General features: G+C 36.1%; 1 protein-coding gene and 2 non-coding genes across 3 annotated transcripts in view; 2 read left to right on the top strand and 1 right to left on the bottom strand.

Annotated features, from left to right (window-relative positions):
• Positions 1-17,359, bottom strand: part of LOC142342933 (protocadherin Fat 1-like) — a 191,100-nt gene that overhangs the window by 69,066 nt on the left and 104,675 nt on the right. Inside the window, exons 34-39 of the mRNA XM_075394612.1 lie at positions 17,040-17,196; positions 16,426-16,458; positions 11,029-11,219; positions 7,019-7,802; positions 1,325-1,545; positions 817-942 (exon numbers count right to left, since the gene is read on the bottom strand). Of these exons, the coding sequence (XP_075250727.1) occupies positions 817-942; positions 1,325-1,545; positions 7,019-7,802; positions 11,029-11,219; positions 16,426-16,458; positions 17,040-17,196 (1,512 nt within the window). The remainder of the gene's footprint in view (positions 1-816; positions 943-1,324; positions 1,546-7,018; positions 7,803-11,028; positions 11,220-16,425; positions 16,459-17,039; positions 17,197-17,359) is intronic.
• Positions 6,247-6,320, top strand: Trnai-aau (transfer RNA isoleucine (anticodon AAU)). Its single transcript has one exon. It is a non-coding gene; the product is annotated as a tRNA-Ile (tRNA).
• Positions 6,814-6,887, top strand: Trnai-aau (transfer RNA isoleucine (anticodon AAU)). The gene has a single exon. It is a non-coding gene; the product is annotated as a tRNA-Ile (tRNA).

The raw sequence follows: 17,359 nt of genomic DNA, 5'->3' as shown, positions 1-17,359 counted from the left end.
ATGCACCATGACATAATGACAGGGCTTTATAAGTTTATCCCCGTTTCTTTTGATTTTGCTCTTTTGACTTTGACAGCATTCACTAAATTACGCAATTCAATGCGGTAAGAATCTAAAATCCATTCAGTTGAAACAGTGAGGGAGGAAAGTCAGAAGTCAAACGTGAAAATCGTGACTTATGTGAAACGAAAAACGTGATCAAAAGGTAAAGCGAATTTAAAAAAGGAGAGCGCCTAAATAATAGCCGTTGAGAGGCTGACGGCGGCTATTAATAACAATAACTGCCTTCAAATTTAGTTCGAGAGCTATTAATAAATTGTCACTTCTTTTTCTGATTTCTTTGATTTTTTGCGGGTTATTTCCCATTATAGACTCACTTCAATTTAGTATGGGCATATAACGTACAGCCCCATCATAATAAACATAACATAATGGGGGCTATAATTTCAAGAAGTCAAAAGCAAAAAAGTCAACTGAAAAGTTAAAACTGACAAGTGGAAATCAGACATGAATACAATAATTGCATTAAATTTTTTTCGAGAGCAATCAATACTTAACACAATTTAATATTTTGAGGATTACGCATACTTATGCTTTCGAAACACGAGTTTCAAGGAATTCGTATGAGAACAATCCGCCACATTGAAACTGACGTTTGCTTTCTAAATGCATTTAAAAAACCAATTTCACCTCCGAAATATTGTCTCGGGAATTTGTTGCTTTAAATAAGTCGAAAAGTGTAAATGAAAACGTGGAACTGTTGTTTCCCCCCCCCCCGGGGGGGGGGGTTTGAAAGCGTAGATGCATTATTAGTACCTGTTCATAATCCAGTGCACTGTCGACTACAATGACTCCAGTATCTTGAGCAATGTGGAAGTTGGTAGTCTTCGTCACCATGTGATATCTCAGAGTAGTGTTGAAGTCCATGTCCAGAGCTTGTGCCTGAAAAGGTTAGCATGACAATAGCTGACTTTATCTTCAAATATTTCACCTACTCGCTTATGACCCACCCTTGAAAAAAGTCAGAATTGGAATAAGTTCTCTTATCTGGGCGTTCCTCGCGATTTTAGCGAAATAATAATTTTACTGCGAAATAAACAACAAAATTAATAATGTGACAATGAAAAATTGATGTCACATTGCAATGACATTGCAAATAATGCCATTGCAAACTGAGAGCTTCAGTTAAAATCACTTAAATTCATCAACAAAATTTTTTTAAAAGATTAGTAGATCTTTCCGGTACCCCCCCCCCCACAGGTCGGGGTTAATACAGTAAAGGACTCAAAAATATTATGTTGGAACCACAAGCACAGACACTTACCACATATACAGACACCCCATGTTGTGTATCCTCAGGAATATCCCTCTCAATGATACTCTGTGGGAAGTAGGGTGCATTGTCATTCGCATCTGTCACATTCACCAACACGCTGCATTTGTCAGAGAGAGGCTTCCTGAAGTCGTTCAGCTGGATCGCATACACGTCCAGTTCGTAGCTCCTCACTCTCTCAAAGTCCAGTCTCTCGTTCAACACAATCATTCCTGAATCAATGGTATCTTTTCCCTTTGTGTACCACCCCCCCCCCCCCAGGCAGCTGAGAACAGATAAATGTGGCCTATAATGCTGTTCCGATGCGTTTACGAAGAAACCACAATTAATGACAACGAGTTTATTCTGCTCATTCGGTGAAACGAAACTTGAATAAGATTCTTGGTGAGAAAAAGTAACGAATATATGCGCCAACAAGAAATATTTTTTGCTTGTTTTTCAAGAAATTGACCATTTCACTGAGATCTTATGAAGACATGTCAAGGTTTCTCATAATAAATTGGCATCACAAAATCTAGCAAAGGCGTTGCAAGTTTTGTAAAAACAAATCATTAAATTGCCTGCCTTGACAAGGTGCTCCAAGTTTTCGAAAAAAATTTCAAGTGGATTGTCGGCATGACAACGCACAAACTATAACACTAATGGCTGTGTGGTTTCTTAAAGTTTACAAGAACACAAATGCCAATCTACAAGTGTAATTCTGAATTCCCCAATGAAAAAATAATTAAGATACTTTGTAACGACGAAAAACTAAAAATTGCTCTCGTTTAAAGGAGATTATAAATATCTTAGACAAGTCGGCAGTCGGTGAATCCCTATTGCTTTGGGTTTCCTAATTACAGAAAAAATTGAACAAAAATTTAATTTAATTGAGGCCGTAACATTGTGAGTTGATTCATACTCTTTTTATCCTTGTTCAATTTTTACAGTCATTATGTAACCCAGCGCACTAGAGAGTTACCGGAGGTTGATTAATCGAAAAAACTTAGAATTTTTGCTCTATTGCCGTAGAATTAACAATTAAAACAAGGCAAACAAAATTGAAAAAACATAGCTGGCAGATTGCCAGAAAATAGCCGCAATAGATTCGTAGATCAGTAGTCTAAAAAAACAGTAAAAAAGACAGACCAAAAAAATTAGTCTTTTCATTGAAGGCTGATCTGTTATATTTTGATTAAAAATCTGTATAAGTTATTGCTGCCTCTATTAACTGATCTCAAATAACCTTCATTTAGAGTGACACACACCCATTTGACCTTATCTCTTTGAATTAAAGTAAATAAAAGTCAATTTCAAAGAGAGGAAGTCATTTTTGAGAGTGAGGTAAGTCAAGTGTGACCAAAAATTTAATCACGCGCATGAACAAAAAAACTCGCTCTCCACTAAGAGCGAAAAATGACGTCACACATGCAATTCAGTTGAAATTGCATGAACGAATGAACAAAAAGTGGCTGTGACGTCATATGGTCGTAACAAAAATCATGACGACGAAATAAAAAAACATAGCAGGACAAGTCCTGAAATACAATTCAAAGAATTGAATGAAAAACTCAGACGTACTCTACCTGCCAGCAGATCAATTGAACAATTTCAGCCAGAACACAAACAAAATCATCTCATAAAATGGAGAAACAAAGAATCAAACCTAAACAAAAATAAACTCATTGCTAAAACTCTTGAAGCTTTTAAACCTAAGGCAAAGTTTTTCCCCTTTAAAAATACCTATTTCAAAAACATGTTAAAAACCAATTTCTGTTTCCTAAATCAGTCCAGTATTATATCAGCAAGACCTGAAAAATAATCATTGGCCCTTGAAGTTCGATTAACTCGAAAATGACCAAAAATTTAAAGAAATCAGTTGCAAATTATAAGGAAATGTTGCTGAAAATTGTGATAAAAATATCTTCAGAATCATTTCTGTTTCTCTAGAGGCTATCCAGTAACCAAATTCCAAACTTTAAAGACTCATATATCGATAGACAATAATTTTTAAAATTTAACTTCAAAAATAGAAATTCGTTCTACTAAAAGGATGAAAGCCATTCAATTGCCCGCCTAGCAACTACTGCCCGATTATTTAATAACATACTATCAAACCCTGGATGAATTTAGCTGGCTACTGAGGCGAGAAAAAATAATTAAAACAAATATTTTGAAAAAACTTGAAAACAATTGCAAATTTTATCAAAATACTTCTAAAAGTCGAAAGGTTAAATTGTTCAAAACAAATCCATTGAAACTAAAAGCCATGCAGTAACTTTTTTATTAGAACGCGGAATATTTTTGCTCGCACTTGAGAATAGACGAAAATCAAAAACTGACAAAAACTTTAGGAAACCTTAAAAATGCAGAGTTTATCAAAAAAAATGCATAAATTCGAGACATCAAAATGTTAAAAACCATTCCATTTTTACTAGAAAATATGCAGTGCCCTATTAACAAACCTCAAAAGAGATTGCCTGTTCCCTGAAGCCGGAAAAACTGAAAAATAACGAAAATTTTCGAAAACCTGAAAAAAATGCGAATTTTATCAAAAGAAAAATCGCTAAAATTTTGATATTCAAAAGTTGAAACCTATCCCATGACAACTAAAAATTTTTCAGTATCTTATTATCCAACCACTGATGAGGTTTTCTTGCCCCTGGGACTCAAAGAAATTGAATAACGACAATAAATGTCAAAAAATACGAAAAAATTGCAAGTTCTGTCAAAAAATGCTAAAACTCATGATGGCAAAAAGTTGAAAAACATTACATCACCACTAGAAACTAAGCAGTAATCTATCATAAAACCCCTTATCAAACACTAGATGAGGTTTCTTGACACCTAGGGCTAAAAAAACTCAAAATATGACAAAAATTTTCAAAAAACCTGAAAAAAATTGCGAAAATTAGTATCATTTTGAGTGTTTGTGTTTGTAGTACCAAAACATATAGCTCATAAAAAGATCATAACAAGCAATTTTGTCTCGCAAAAAGCTTTCATCAACTTTTAAAAATTTCAACATAAGACTAATCAAACAAAAAAACTTAAAAAAATCACAAAAAACATGAAAAATTGCACCATTTTGAGCCCAAAAACTCCTAAAAATTACTTTTTAACCATAAATTAAGGCCATCCCAGCAGCTGCACCACTGTAAGCACTTGAAGGGCTACTAAAGCCCACTTTGGGCTTCTAATGAAACTTAATGCCCACTGGGCTTTACCTGTTTATCCCGTTTTGAAAGATCAAAGTCATTGAAAAATGTGTGAACACATCTTAAAAAAAAAAACACAGCGCACCAATACAATTCAAAGTCTTTGAATTGTAAAAAAAACCAAGAGAAGGCCAATAATAGCCCCAGCTATCGCTGTGCGGCTATTAAAAAAGAGTTAAAGTTAAAGAGAACGAGAAAACAGAATGAAATAAACTGCGAGAGAGAAAGAGAAAAAGAGAGCCAAAACACTTTCCTTAATCAGATTCAATCCTATTACAAACAAATTTCCAGTTACATGAGCTAACCATTAGTAAATAAACTATAAAGAAAACTTCTCAAAAAATACAAAACTTGAGCGCTCGAAAACTTCATGCACAACATTACACATGTCCAGAATAAAGTCTTAATCATACTTCTCCTAGAAGCCTCTAAAAAGCATGCTATTCATAAGCTTCGTATAAGCTTGCTATTCAAGAACTCTTAAACATAGGACACTTATTAACCATAGCATTAAAAAAATTGGAGATAGATAGAACGACTGGAGCAAAAATGAATGACAAAAGATGAATAGAAAAAAACTAAAGAAAGAGAGTGCGGGAGAACGAAAAAAGCGAAGGGAAGAAACGTGGAGAGCGACAAGAAGATGGACAGATAGAAAGAGGGAGAGAGAGAGAAAGAGAGAGAGAGAGCTAGTAAAAACAATATGCTTGATCAGATTCTACCCAGCAACAACCAGCTTTCTAGCCAAATACATTAACCATTCATCCAAGTTCCCATATTATTAAAAAAACATAACGAAAACTTCTCAAAAAGACACCAGACTCAAGCTCTTAAAAACTGTGGGGACAAAACAAAATGCGCTTATGAAATTTCTAACCACAGGTCTCCCAGAGGCTTCTAAATCGAGCTCATCGCTTAAACATGGTATTTCGTGCGCTCAAACACATGACTCTTATTAATCGCCATGCAATCAATATATAGGGTATAGATTGAACATGGAGAAAAAGTATTTAACATAACCGACTAGCGTCGGGCGAATTGCTCTCAAACGACCGGCGAGAGGTTGGCCTCGTCAGTAGCTAGGTACCGTTTAGTGAGGCTAGCTTTAGCTTAATTGAAGGGGCGTAAGTGAGCGCAACGGGGGGGGGGGGGGGGGGGGTTGCATCGGGGGGTTGATGGGGTGGCAACAGTGGGGGGAAGGCAACAGGGGGAGAGACTCAATCTCTAAGAACCACCATTCGCACCAAAAGTATAAGTCTCTAAAACAGATTCTGTGAATCGCATACTTGAAGACTAGTGAGCAGAAAGGCTCTAAGAGCACTTAATGCCCACTGGGCGCTACCTGTTTATCCCGTTTTTGAGGACGAAAAGTCAAATACGTCAGACAAAAAATTGGTCAAGCGGAAAATCGCATAAAAAAGACCGACATGACTATAATTGCTACAAACTTTGTCTGAGAGCAATAAATCAAATCACAATATTTCAGCACAGTCGCTTAATTAAAGCAAGCAAGAACAAATTAAGCAAATCACCACATTAAAGCTCAGTTGGTTACAGCATCGTGCTTATTTTGGGAGGTTCTATATGAAACAAATTAGAAATGTCAAAAACTGGCGACTCTCTGTTGCCATAAGTTAATTAAATAAAGAGTAAGCTAGAGAATGAACAGAATACCCGGATTAATCAACTGACTACATAGACGTTTATATACGTTAGGGCCGTATAGCTCAGTCGGTTAGAGCATCGTGCTAATAACGCGAGGGTCGAGAGTTCGAGCCTCTCTATGGCCAACTTTATTTGCTTTTCAGCGCACAATGATAAACAATGACCAAAAAAGGAAAACCTTGTTTATGATAATTAAGAAGTTTTAATTCAACACGAAGAAAAAGCGCGTGATTTTGAATTTCCTGAAAGAAAAAAATAGTCACATTTATTTGTTTTTCCCTCTACCCCAAGCAACTTCAGAAAGAAATAATTATGATTCTACTCAACAGAAAGGTTTATATAACTTTCTATATTAAACTGTACATTTCGTTTACAATTTAGCTACCAGTTGTGATGGCATCTAAATTGCAGTGGGTTGAAAATAGCATGACCGACCCTATTATGTTTCAACTAAGCTTGGGGAAGGATCTTAGAGACAATAAGAAACTAGAAGTCAATAGATATGTCAAAAGTCGGTAATTTGCAATTGTCCTTGTTTAGCCTAAATTAGAGGTAGAGTTAGAAAATACAAGGAAAATTAAACCCGGATTAATGAGCAATTTATTGAACTGTGATCAAGGCCGTATAGCTCAGTCGGTTAGAGCATCGTGCTAATAACGCGAGGGTCGAGAGTTCGAGCCTCTCTATGGCCAGCAATATTTTCTTTTTCTTGCAAACTTATGTGACCATGACCATGATGAAAAAGGATCGAAAAATTTTCTGGCTTTGGATCTAGATCTAAACATTTCTTGAAATTTCCAAGAAAAGATGTTTAAAAACATACCATTTGAGCTGTTCATGCTGAAAATTTTCTGATCATTGCCATTGACAATCGAATAGGAGATTGGGTATTGTTCACTCTCGTCTGACGCAACCGCCAAAACTGACATCACCTGTGCCCCGATTTCAGCCGCCTCCGACACGAAAACCTGATACACTGACTGTTCGAATTGAGGAGGGTTATCTTTCGAACTTCCGACAATGATCGTCAACTCAGTTCTGCTAGAGAGCTGCGGAGAGCCCTGATCATACGCCTCGACTGTTAAGATGTACTGCTCCGTCGATTCGTCCAGAAGTCTGGCTAATGAAATCATTCCGGATCCGGGATCGATGACGAATCTCGCGTTAGCGGAATCAATCAACCGATACTCTACCGTTTTGTTCTCTTTTAGATCAATGTCAATGGCTCTGACTTTGGTTATCAATTGTTTGATGTTGTAAGTCCCGACAACTGCGGCTTCCGAATGTCCAAGGAACCGAGGAGCGTTATCGTTGCAGTCCAGGAGAATAACTCGAAGTTTAATGGTACAAAACAACCCACCGCCATCAGTAGCCCGGATCCACAAGTCGTACTGGTCCTCAGATTCCCTGTCCAACGTATCTGAGACCTTGAGGACACCAGTATCTGGGTTGATTGAAAACGGGGGCGTTTCTGCCCCGTCCGCAATAACGATTGAAAACGTGATCCGGCTGTAGAGACCTGCATCGATGTCCACAACGTTGGAGCTGTAGTCGAAGATGGGAGTGTGAACAGGAGTGTCTTCCGATATTTTGATCTCCTTCGGATCCTGTACATACACAACATTTTAGATACACTGATATGGAAATCTAATTGAAATGATCGATAGGTCAAATATTGAGGTAACAATTGAGGTAGCAAATGAGCAAATGGATCTTTTCCCTCATTGCCACACAACAGTACGTTATATACTCCATAGTTTTATATAACACGTGTCATTACATAGTTAATAATTGGGGTCTTTCCCATTATACTCCCTCCAACCCCCCCCCCATAATGACATGTTTACCACGATGGGGGCTATACATTATTACCTTTAAGCTGGTGTGGGGACTACAATGGGGAAGACCCAATAAAAGTGTGCTCATATAGTGTAATGAGGTACACAATTTTCATTTATAATTGGCACCCAGTACTCCACGCGCTCCCTAGTTTTTCAAGACATATCCTTACATAGTTAATACACAAGTGGTAATAAAACACGTACGCTTTGGGTTCGAAGTAAATTGTAAACCAGTTTAAATCTTCTGACTAAACTATCTAAACTCAAAGAACACAAAGCATAAAAAACAGGCCTTCGCTGGCAGCAAAGTGACGTAAAAAGCAACAAAGAACTGAAGCTAACAGAAATTTATGAAAGTGTATTTACTATTAGGCATGCATTTGAAGTATTTAAGTTGATTCTATAACGTACCGCGTCCTAAAACATAAATTTGGAAGGAAAATAATATCAAATAAGATTGGAAATTATTGAAGTTTCCAGCTTGGTTACCTGAGATTTTACCCAATGCCATAATACCCAATTACTGATTTCTTCTGATTTTTACATTCTATTGTCCGATTACCAACCAGCCGCTGGTATTACATACATGTTCTTATTATTTTTACTTGGCTTAATCCCATGTTCCGTTGATAGTTTCGTATGCAGTCCAAGAAACCAATGAGGCATCACTTACGTTTAATGTGGCCATATTTTCTTCAGATATGGTGAAGGGTATTTTCCTAACTCCTTTAAGCTTTTGCACCCTGCTTTAACAGGATATGGGCAACCAATTTGCTAAGGGACTTCGAGTTATGGCATTACAACTTTACAACTTATACAAAACTAAAATGATTTAAGTCGGAAAACTAAAAAAACTTTGTCGCATATTTTATATCATTTTCAATAGACTGTCACTAACTGGATTCAATCACTAATAATTGGGAATGCGAAAAGGTTAGATCACGCAAAACCGAAAAGGTTAGATCACCGAAAAGACAAATTGGCCAAGCAAAAGTTTTGCATAAAAATAAACAAAATTAGAAAAATTGCCGTAAAAACATCTTTCAATAGCCATTAATAACATCAACTTCAGCTATGAGGGGCAGCCATTTTGAACTTTCCGAAATCAAAATTTTGTAAAGTCTGTAATAACTATGTACATTCTGAAAACTGGTTCTACTGCAGAAATTACTGGCCAGATATATCGCAGTCGGAGGGCTGATGGCTATTAATACTGGCCAGACATAGGTCAGTCTGTTTGCACTCTGGGCAGTCTGAATTTTGACTTTGAACCGATTATATAATGGTTCAGTAATGCTTGTTATTGATAATGTCTTCATCAGCGCTGAAATACTATGACACGTAAGTCCGGGTAACTTATTGGATCAATTTCAACACTTCGATAGCAACCAAAAACAACAACTACTAAAATAGTAGAAATTCATACGTTTTAAAGACGAATAGGCTATGTTGAGACATTTTACTTGGCAGAAATAAATATTCCAATCAGAGGCACAACAACAGTCGAGGCGGTTGAATAAAAAAGAGAACAATTTAAACAACTACTTTATGCAATAACAAAACGTATTTACGTACATCAAAAACAAAACCGTAGGGACGGCAACAATTTTTTACAAGGAAATAACGTTGAAAATAGTTTTATTGAACAAAGAAATTGCTGTTTTCGCTTATGAGCATCATTAAAAGCGGCATTTTTTAAGAATAACCTCTTTAAGATTAGCCTCCTTCATTGCACCAATTGAAATCGAGGAAATTATAGCAGTGAACAAAATTTTACGCACTACGATGCTTGCAAATTTTAGAAATTTGACATTCTCTGCTCAATTTGAAGTTGAAATTATTAATTAGAGGGGCAAGAAGGTGCAAAAGTATTTTGACGCTAAAAACGTTTGCTTCAAACTGTCTATACCATTACTAGCAATTAGACCGGTAGCCAATTATATATCGTGTCTTAATCTATTTTATTTTGAGAAATTAAAATACAAAATGTAACTATAGTACTACTAAAAATAAAATCTTTTACTTGAATTGAATGCAGCCTAAAACGTGCGAAAGGTATAAATCAGCTTAGCAGTCACAAACATCTCCAATACATCTATGGTCATTTGAAAAGTTTTATCTGTTGTGGTCTGACTGTTTTTGCTCTTAGTATATAGTCTTAACAAGTACTTAAAAGTACAGCAAGAATTTCATTTAAGCTTTCATTTATTAGGCTAATTGAACGCGAAAATACTGAAAATGCATTTACAATTTTCCAGCGGGGGACTCTATTCTTTTCTATCTCATTTTTGCAAAAGTTAGTAGAATAATTAATGATGATAAAGAGCCAATGCAACCAAAGTTTAAAAAATTCCCTCGGCTAAACCTCTTTTGCAATCAGAAATAAAAATTCCCTCGGCCAAACCTCTTTTGCAACCAGAAGTTCTTATATACATAGCCAGAAGTTTTCCGACAACTTTCAACATTTTTTCTCATTTTCCAACTTAAACCTGCAAATCGTGTGTTTTAAGCAAGGTTACGTGAATCTGCAGAGGTGGCTTCGAAATTGTGACTTAATATCCCGAACCGTAACCTGGTTCACGATAAACGCCAGTAGTTCTCAGTGTTTTCAATAACAGCCATCTAAACTATACTAGTAAATTAACCACTATTTCTTTGAAGTTCTCTTGTCGCCTGAACTACCCGTATTTCGTTGATTTTCACAACACAAGCTCGTTTTTACTGAATTTTTATTGTTTTCCATTTACATCAAATTTTTGTTTCACATGAACTTTAAAAGGTGTATCGAGAAGCAAATAGCTGTGTTAGTCTTCTATGTGTTGATTCCTTTGTAAATAACGTTTTTGAATTGATAATGGTTTCAATAAGAGGTATCTGCGATTAGCTATTAAATTAATATGTACAAATATTGGAGTTCTTGAGTTAGAACAAACGGACCAGTTATAGGCGACCCTATTCTACCCAGGGTGGAAGAGGTGGCGGGGGCACTTACCTGAGTACACTGAGGCGGGTTGTCATTATCATCAGTGATGATGACCTTGACTGTCTGGACATCTGAGAACTTCCCATCTGTGGCCACAATTTTCAACTGGTACCTGGTTGCCCTCTCTCTATCCAGTTGACCATGCACGTATACCTCACCTGTGCTCTGGTTTATGTTGAATTTGCTGTCCTCATTTCCAACTTAAACAGGGAGCAAATTTCAAAAATTACTCAATAATTTAAAAATTTCAAATTTCATGTCTATGATTGGTGAAGTTAATGTATGTGATAATATGTATAACCATAGTCATTACAGCAAAATCTGCTCCAAAAAGCAAGGCACTACAGTTTATTATTATCCCTTTTTCTCAACCATGGGTATACTCGGTCTATAGACTATGTTTCAATCCAGTTATAGCCTGATAAGAAAAAAACGGCAGTGCAATATATGCACTGGTTATACATACTATAAATGCCAATTGAGTTCAAAATAACCTGCTCTTGAGAGAAAATATGTCAAAACAAGTGAACTCAAATTTCAATCAAACCCGAACCAGAACCCAAAACGTCGTGAATTGTGCCCAATTTCTGATTAATAAATAAGTACCCGCAAATGTTTTTCCGTTTGTGCCCCCCCCCATTACGTTACGCTCCCCAGTTACAGAGCTCCCCCGCAAACGGAAAAGATTATTTAAGTTTAAAATTATATGACTACGCTCCCCCGGTTACAGAGCTCCCCACAAACGGAAAAGATCATTAAGTTTAAAAGAATGTGACAATTCGGATATGATGTTTAATCTCAGCGCATGTTTTCGCTTTGGCAATGGTTCGTAAAACCTAAATGAAACCAGCCATGGCCGATATTACGATGAGTAATTCCATACCAATTCCATTGAAATTTAACAAAAAGGTGGTTGTTCAGATTTTATATAACGAGGGGAGGGATAGGGGGGTAGAGCAGAACAAGAATCTACTGCAAAGCCCACTGATAATACAATTATGAATTGTGTAAAATGGGTTGGGCGTGTGTGTTCACAAAAGCAGGATGAATAATAAATTCTATATACTCAAAAATCACACCGTGCTGTGAGCAACTATACCGTTCACACCATGACCCTAATTGTGTTCATCTCTTGTACAGCTGCGAACTTCGTTATGGACATGTTAGGGCAAAAACTGACCCCACCCGTACCTAATTCTGATTCAGTACTGAAGAGCAATTCAGTACTGAAGTGACACAGATTTCATAAAATTATTAGTACTGAGTTACAATTTGATTGAGGTCACATTTTGCAATAAATTTATCTGATTCAGAGTGTAGTTATTACAACTACTAATTGGCAATTCTGAAGCCATCGTATCAGAAGGAATTTTCCGCTTCGAATTAATAACTGCAACGGAGTAAAAAAATATCTGTTAGTTAAGATTTCTCTGTTAGAAAAAAATTTTAGTCTAAAAGGAATTATATTAGGCAATTATGCGCAAGTCATATTTATGATAAACTAAGGATAAAGTTAGAAGTTTGCAAAGTCCAAAATGCTCGAGAAATTTGAAAAAAAAAATAGGTGTTCATATAATTTTGGTATCATTTCGAAGCTTAGAATACCCCTAGCAAAAATTGTAGGAAAAATATACCAATTAATTGATTTAAAAGAACTGAAATGAATACTATCAGTCAAGTAACTTCTGAGGAGATGACCAGTATGAAATTTTAAATTAAAATAATAAGAGGAGTCTAAAATTATATTTTAAAATCCTAAAAAGATATCAAGATTGTCAATCAAAATAACAGTTGCAATGATTTTGAGGATGATTACATTTGTTCATTCGCAAACCGCAAGTTGATCGTTTACGTCAATGTCCCATGTCGTTTAATAATTGCTATATTTTTACATTCCTGCATTTTTACAGAGAAAGTATATCTTTTAATTGCTATATTACAATTCAAATGAATTGTTTCTGTTATACTATGAAGGGATTAACAAAAATGATCATGCAACAAATTTAGAGCAAATTTGAGCAAATTCAATGGATATCAATATTAAATAATAAATCACATAACATCCAAAAATTACAGCCACTTTTTCAAATAGATTTGTCATCGTTATTTTGGGTAAATCGGTGTAAAAAGGATGTGTTTGTATTAACAGAAACTTCTCAGAAAAATTAAAATTTTCGCAAAAAAAAAATTCAAGCTTTTCAAAACTTCTCTAAAATGTTTTCATAACGAGCATGCGATCAAAGCTTAAATTGTTCAACAATGATTCAATTCTCTAAATGATTAGCACAAAAGGACTTTTTACCTCAGTGTTGAACTGTAGCTAAGGGCCATTACGTGGATAGTAGAGTTGAATTGATTGTGGCAACATTTGCACAAGGTGTTCAATTTAGAAGAGGATTAACAGGGATTACCCAATCATTAAAACCAACATTTACATCTTTCAGGCCACAAATTTGATCTAAACCATTACTTGATTTAATTTCAATAACCCCAACCCCCCCCCCCCCCCCCCCCCCGCTGTACCCTCCCATGGGCATGGACTGAACAAAGCTTGCTGAAGAAGATGAAAGGATGTTAAGAAATCACTTCTTGATGGTGACGAGTTATTAACTACAAGCTGACCTATTATAAGTGAATGCTATCAATAAATTGTAACTAAAGTTATTAAACTGGAGTGAATGTCAAGTTTATCACAATTATTCGATTTAATTGTGCCATAGCTAATATAAAGGACAAGATGCAGTTGCCAAAATAAGATTTGTATATTAAGCTCCAAGCCCCTCTCGCTCCAAATTTGGTTTTCCAGTTTTGAAAAAAATGAATTAGGTTCTGGAAGCAAAAAAAAAACAAAATGCAACAGATTAAAATAGAAATTAGAACAATTCTACATTAAAAATAAGAACTTTTTAAAGTGAAAAATGTGCAGTTACAAAGCGACAAAAGTTCTGTGGTATTACAATTTAAAATACAAATTTTATAAAACATAAAGCTATGCTACAAAACTTTTGATTGCTGAAAAAAGGTGACACACTTGTACTCAAACTTTTAGAAAAATAATCAACTATTGTAAGTAGAAAAAATGCCGGAAAAATGACAATAACAAAAAAATTCATAATAGAATGAAAACGAAAAACAGACAGCACATTGCCCGGAAAATAGCCTAAATTAACCCCTTTTGCTTACATTTGGACTAAAACAGGAAAAAGAGAAAAGATACAAATTGCAAATTGAGAACTTTCAATCTGCAAGGCATATCGCCTGATAAAATTATCAGACATAACCGAACTAACGTCGGGTCAAGTGCTCTCAAACCGATCTGCGACCGATTCACTTTGGCAGTAGCCAGTTGGGGCTCAAGGCACTATCATTAGGGGGGTGAGTGGGTGGAGTGTGGCGGGGGGGGGGGGTCAAGCGTTGAGGGGGTCAAGCAATGGAGTGGGGGTAGGTTTGGGAGGGAAGTTGAAATCGCCAGCTGAAAGAGGACGGACGCGATTAGTGTTGGAGCTGGGGGAGGGGCGTTAGTGAGAGGGGGAGTGACTGAGGGGGTGAAAATAATAACATTAAGAACGGCCCTCCACACCATGATCATGTCTTTAAAAACAGTTTCGATTAATCGCATACTTATGGACTACTAAGGCGTAAGGCTCTAAAAAAGCTGCTCGGCTTTTTATTGATCTCAGTGCGCTATCTGTTTATCCCGTTGTTGAAGACGAAAAGTCAAATGGGTCAAACAAAAAAATTGGTCAAACGAAAAAACGTACAAAAAAGACCAGAGGAAAAATATATTTGCTAAAAAAATTTGTTTGAGAGCAATTAGTTCGCATTCACTGCAATGAATTCAGATAACCTAATGAACTATGATCTGCTCACCAGATTTTATCTGACTATTGCAACTCATATAGTTTGTCTTTTTTGACCTGTACCTCGTTCACTACCTTGGGAGTTTTTATTGAAAAAGTTCTAAGCTCAGAAGCATTCCAAAGAAACATTGAATGAGTTAAGTCAAATGTCAAACAAAAAAAATCTTAAATAAAGACAAGACCTGAATAATAGCTATTTGCGCTCTCAAACAACCGGCAAAAGGTTGGCTTCGGTAGTAGCCAGCCGGGGCCTAGGGATGCTAACAAAAGGGGGTGAACAGATGGGGTTCAAGTGTGTGTGTGTGTGGGGGGGGGTCAAACAAAGGGAGTTAGGCGAGATGAACGAGAGGGGGTTAGAATCGCCAGGAGGGAGGACGTGGGGAGTCCTGGGGTTGGTGGTGGGTGGAGGTGGGTGTGCCGAGGGGGGAAGGGTGTGTTTAAGGGTTCAAACCTTTAAGATTCAGAACTGCCCCCTCACGCCATGAAATTGTCTCCCCATAACAGTGAATTGCATACATGGAGACTAACAATCAGACGAAAAATGGGTCAGGCGAAAAGTGGCAAAAAAGCTACAGGACTATTTTAATTGCTACAAAATTTGTTTGAGAGCAATCAATCAAAATTGAAAAAACTATTTAGAAAAAAATTCTGAAAATCTTCAAGTTAATGTTAGTCAAATTGCCGGAAGCCAGCTTAGTTCTTTTTTATCAAAATAATCAAAAAGCGGACACAGCTCTGTGGTATGTACCAGGTTTCAGTTGGTTTCAAGATAGAATCATACAATCTCAGCAAACTTTTCAGGGTTTTTTTGTTATCTTTGTAAAAAAAACAGAATTGGGAAGCAAGCGAACTTGCCTATAATTCTGAAACTGTAAAACCAACTCAGAGAGAAAAACTGTTACAGAAAAGAAGTTGCTAATGCCCACAGTTGACCAACGCGCCTATTCTCCTAATGCTAAAATAGCGTTTATGCTCACTTATTTAGTCTACCTGTTGGCCAATAAGATTCGTAAAATAAGCCATAAAAAGCTGAAATAACAACATGCCAAACCCATACTGTAAATATGCGGGTCACAATTCTAATAGAATCAGAGGTAATGAGTGAATAATACAGTTAAGCCAAGGTATGAAAACACTCGTTAACAAATATAGTGACTAATATACTAAAATTAACTAATTATCCACACTTCTGGGGTTGAAAAACGCAAGATTGTTCCAACGAAAGCGCAATTAGCAGAATGTCAGAAAGGCTAATTTTTCTAGAAAAATAAATTTTCGTAAATTTTGAAAAACCAAATATTTTTCTGAAATTTCAACCGATGCTATCTCAATTTTTGCGTAAAGTTGCCATACAATGTCAGATAGTTTTTTTTCGAACTCATTTTTCGACCAGAAAATCTGCTTTGTGACATTCTCGGCTCTGCGAACAGCTTTGTGTTCACGTGGGCACTTTTTAGTTTCAGTTCACGTAGAAATGAAAACGTGAATGAATTGTGAAGTGACACAACTGAAGTTGATGAACAGAATTGACTGATTTGTTGATTACCTTTTGAGGAATCATTTTGAAATGCTGTACTATCTAAATAAGCAACACAAAAACTAATGCAGCCGTTTAATCAATTAGTTTTTCCATCGTCAATTCTAAAAAAATACTTTCAACGATCCATGGCTTTTTCCTTTGAAGTGTCGCTCAATAAAACACATTCCTATAACATTCCCAAATAAATTGCGGGGGATCTTTCGATATTTAGACAAGTAAGTTAGGGGTTTTAATGAGCAATGTCTAAAAGTAAATTTTCAATAATGCAATACAGCTCACTAAATTTTAGCTGAGAATTCTTTCCATAAAAATTGTTACTTTATGATCAAATTTTAAAACCGTTCATGATCTCATTTTAAGACTTTGATCCCACCCAACTGTATAACTCTCATCCCTTTCTGGTAACCCTTTCGTTATCAAGGGATACAATAAAAAAGCCCAAAACCCTGACTCTATCATTTTTTACGTGAAGAGCAGTCAATTTTCTTTTTTAAAATACCAATACCATTTTTTCCCAAGGATCTACCTTATGAAAATTTTTTAATATTTTATTTCCTTAAAATTCCATAAAATTTTTCTCACAATTTCAGACAGTTATCAGACAAGAGAAAATGTCTTACTTTGGATATAGTAAAAAATATGATTATTAGGAGGCAGGTCATTGTCATGTGCTTGAAGTGTCATAACAGTTGTTCCAACTGGCACACTCTCGTTCACTTCCAGTTTAGTCTCTTTCTGTTCAAACTGAGGCGGATTGTCGTTCAGATCTGAAACAGTTCAACTCATCAATTTCATTCACTAGCTAGCCACGTGGATCTGTTTCATTTCCAATATGAACATAATTTTTGTTTTCATAAGCCTGTGTGGACGTTATAATCCGCGTTTTTGCAATCATATAAAACTGGTTAATATCCTAACAATAGGGAAAACCCATTTACAT

Source organism: Convolutriloba macropyga, chromosome 7 (assembly GCF_964194025.1).
Source record: "Convolutriloba macropyga chromosome 7, txConMacr16.3, whole genome shotgun sequence".
NCBI lineage: Eukaryota > Metazoa > Xenacoelomorpha > Acoela > Convolutidae > Convolutriloba > Convolutriloba macropyga.
The sequence above is the reverse complement of the archived record's forward strand: the minus strand, read 5'-3'. Positions and strand labels throughout refer to the sequence as shown.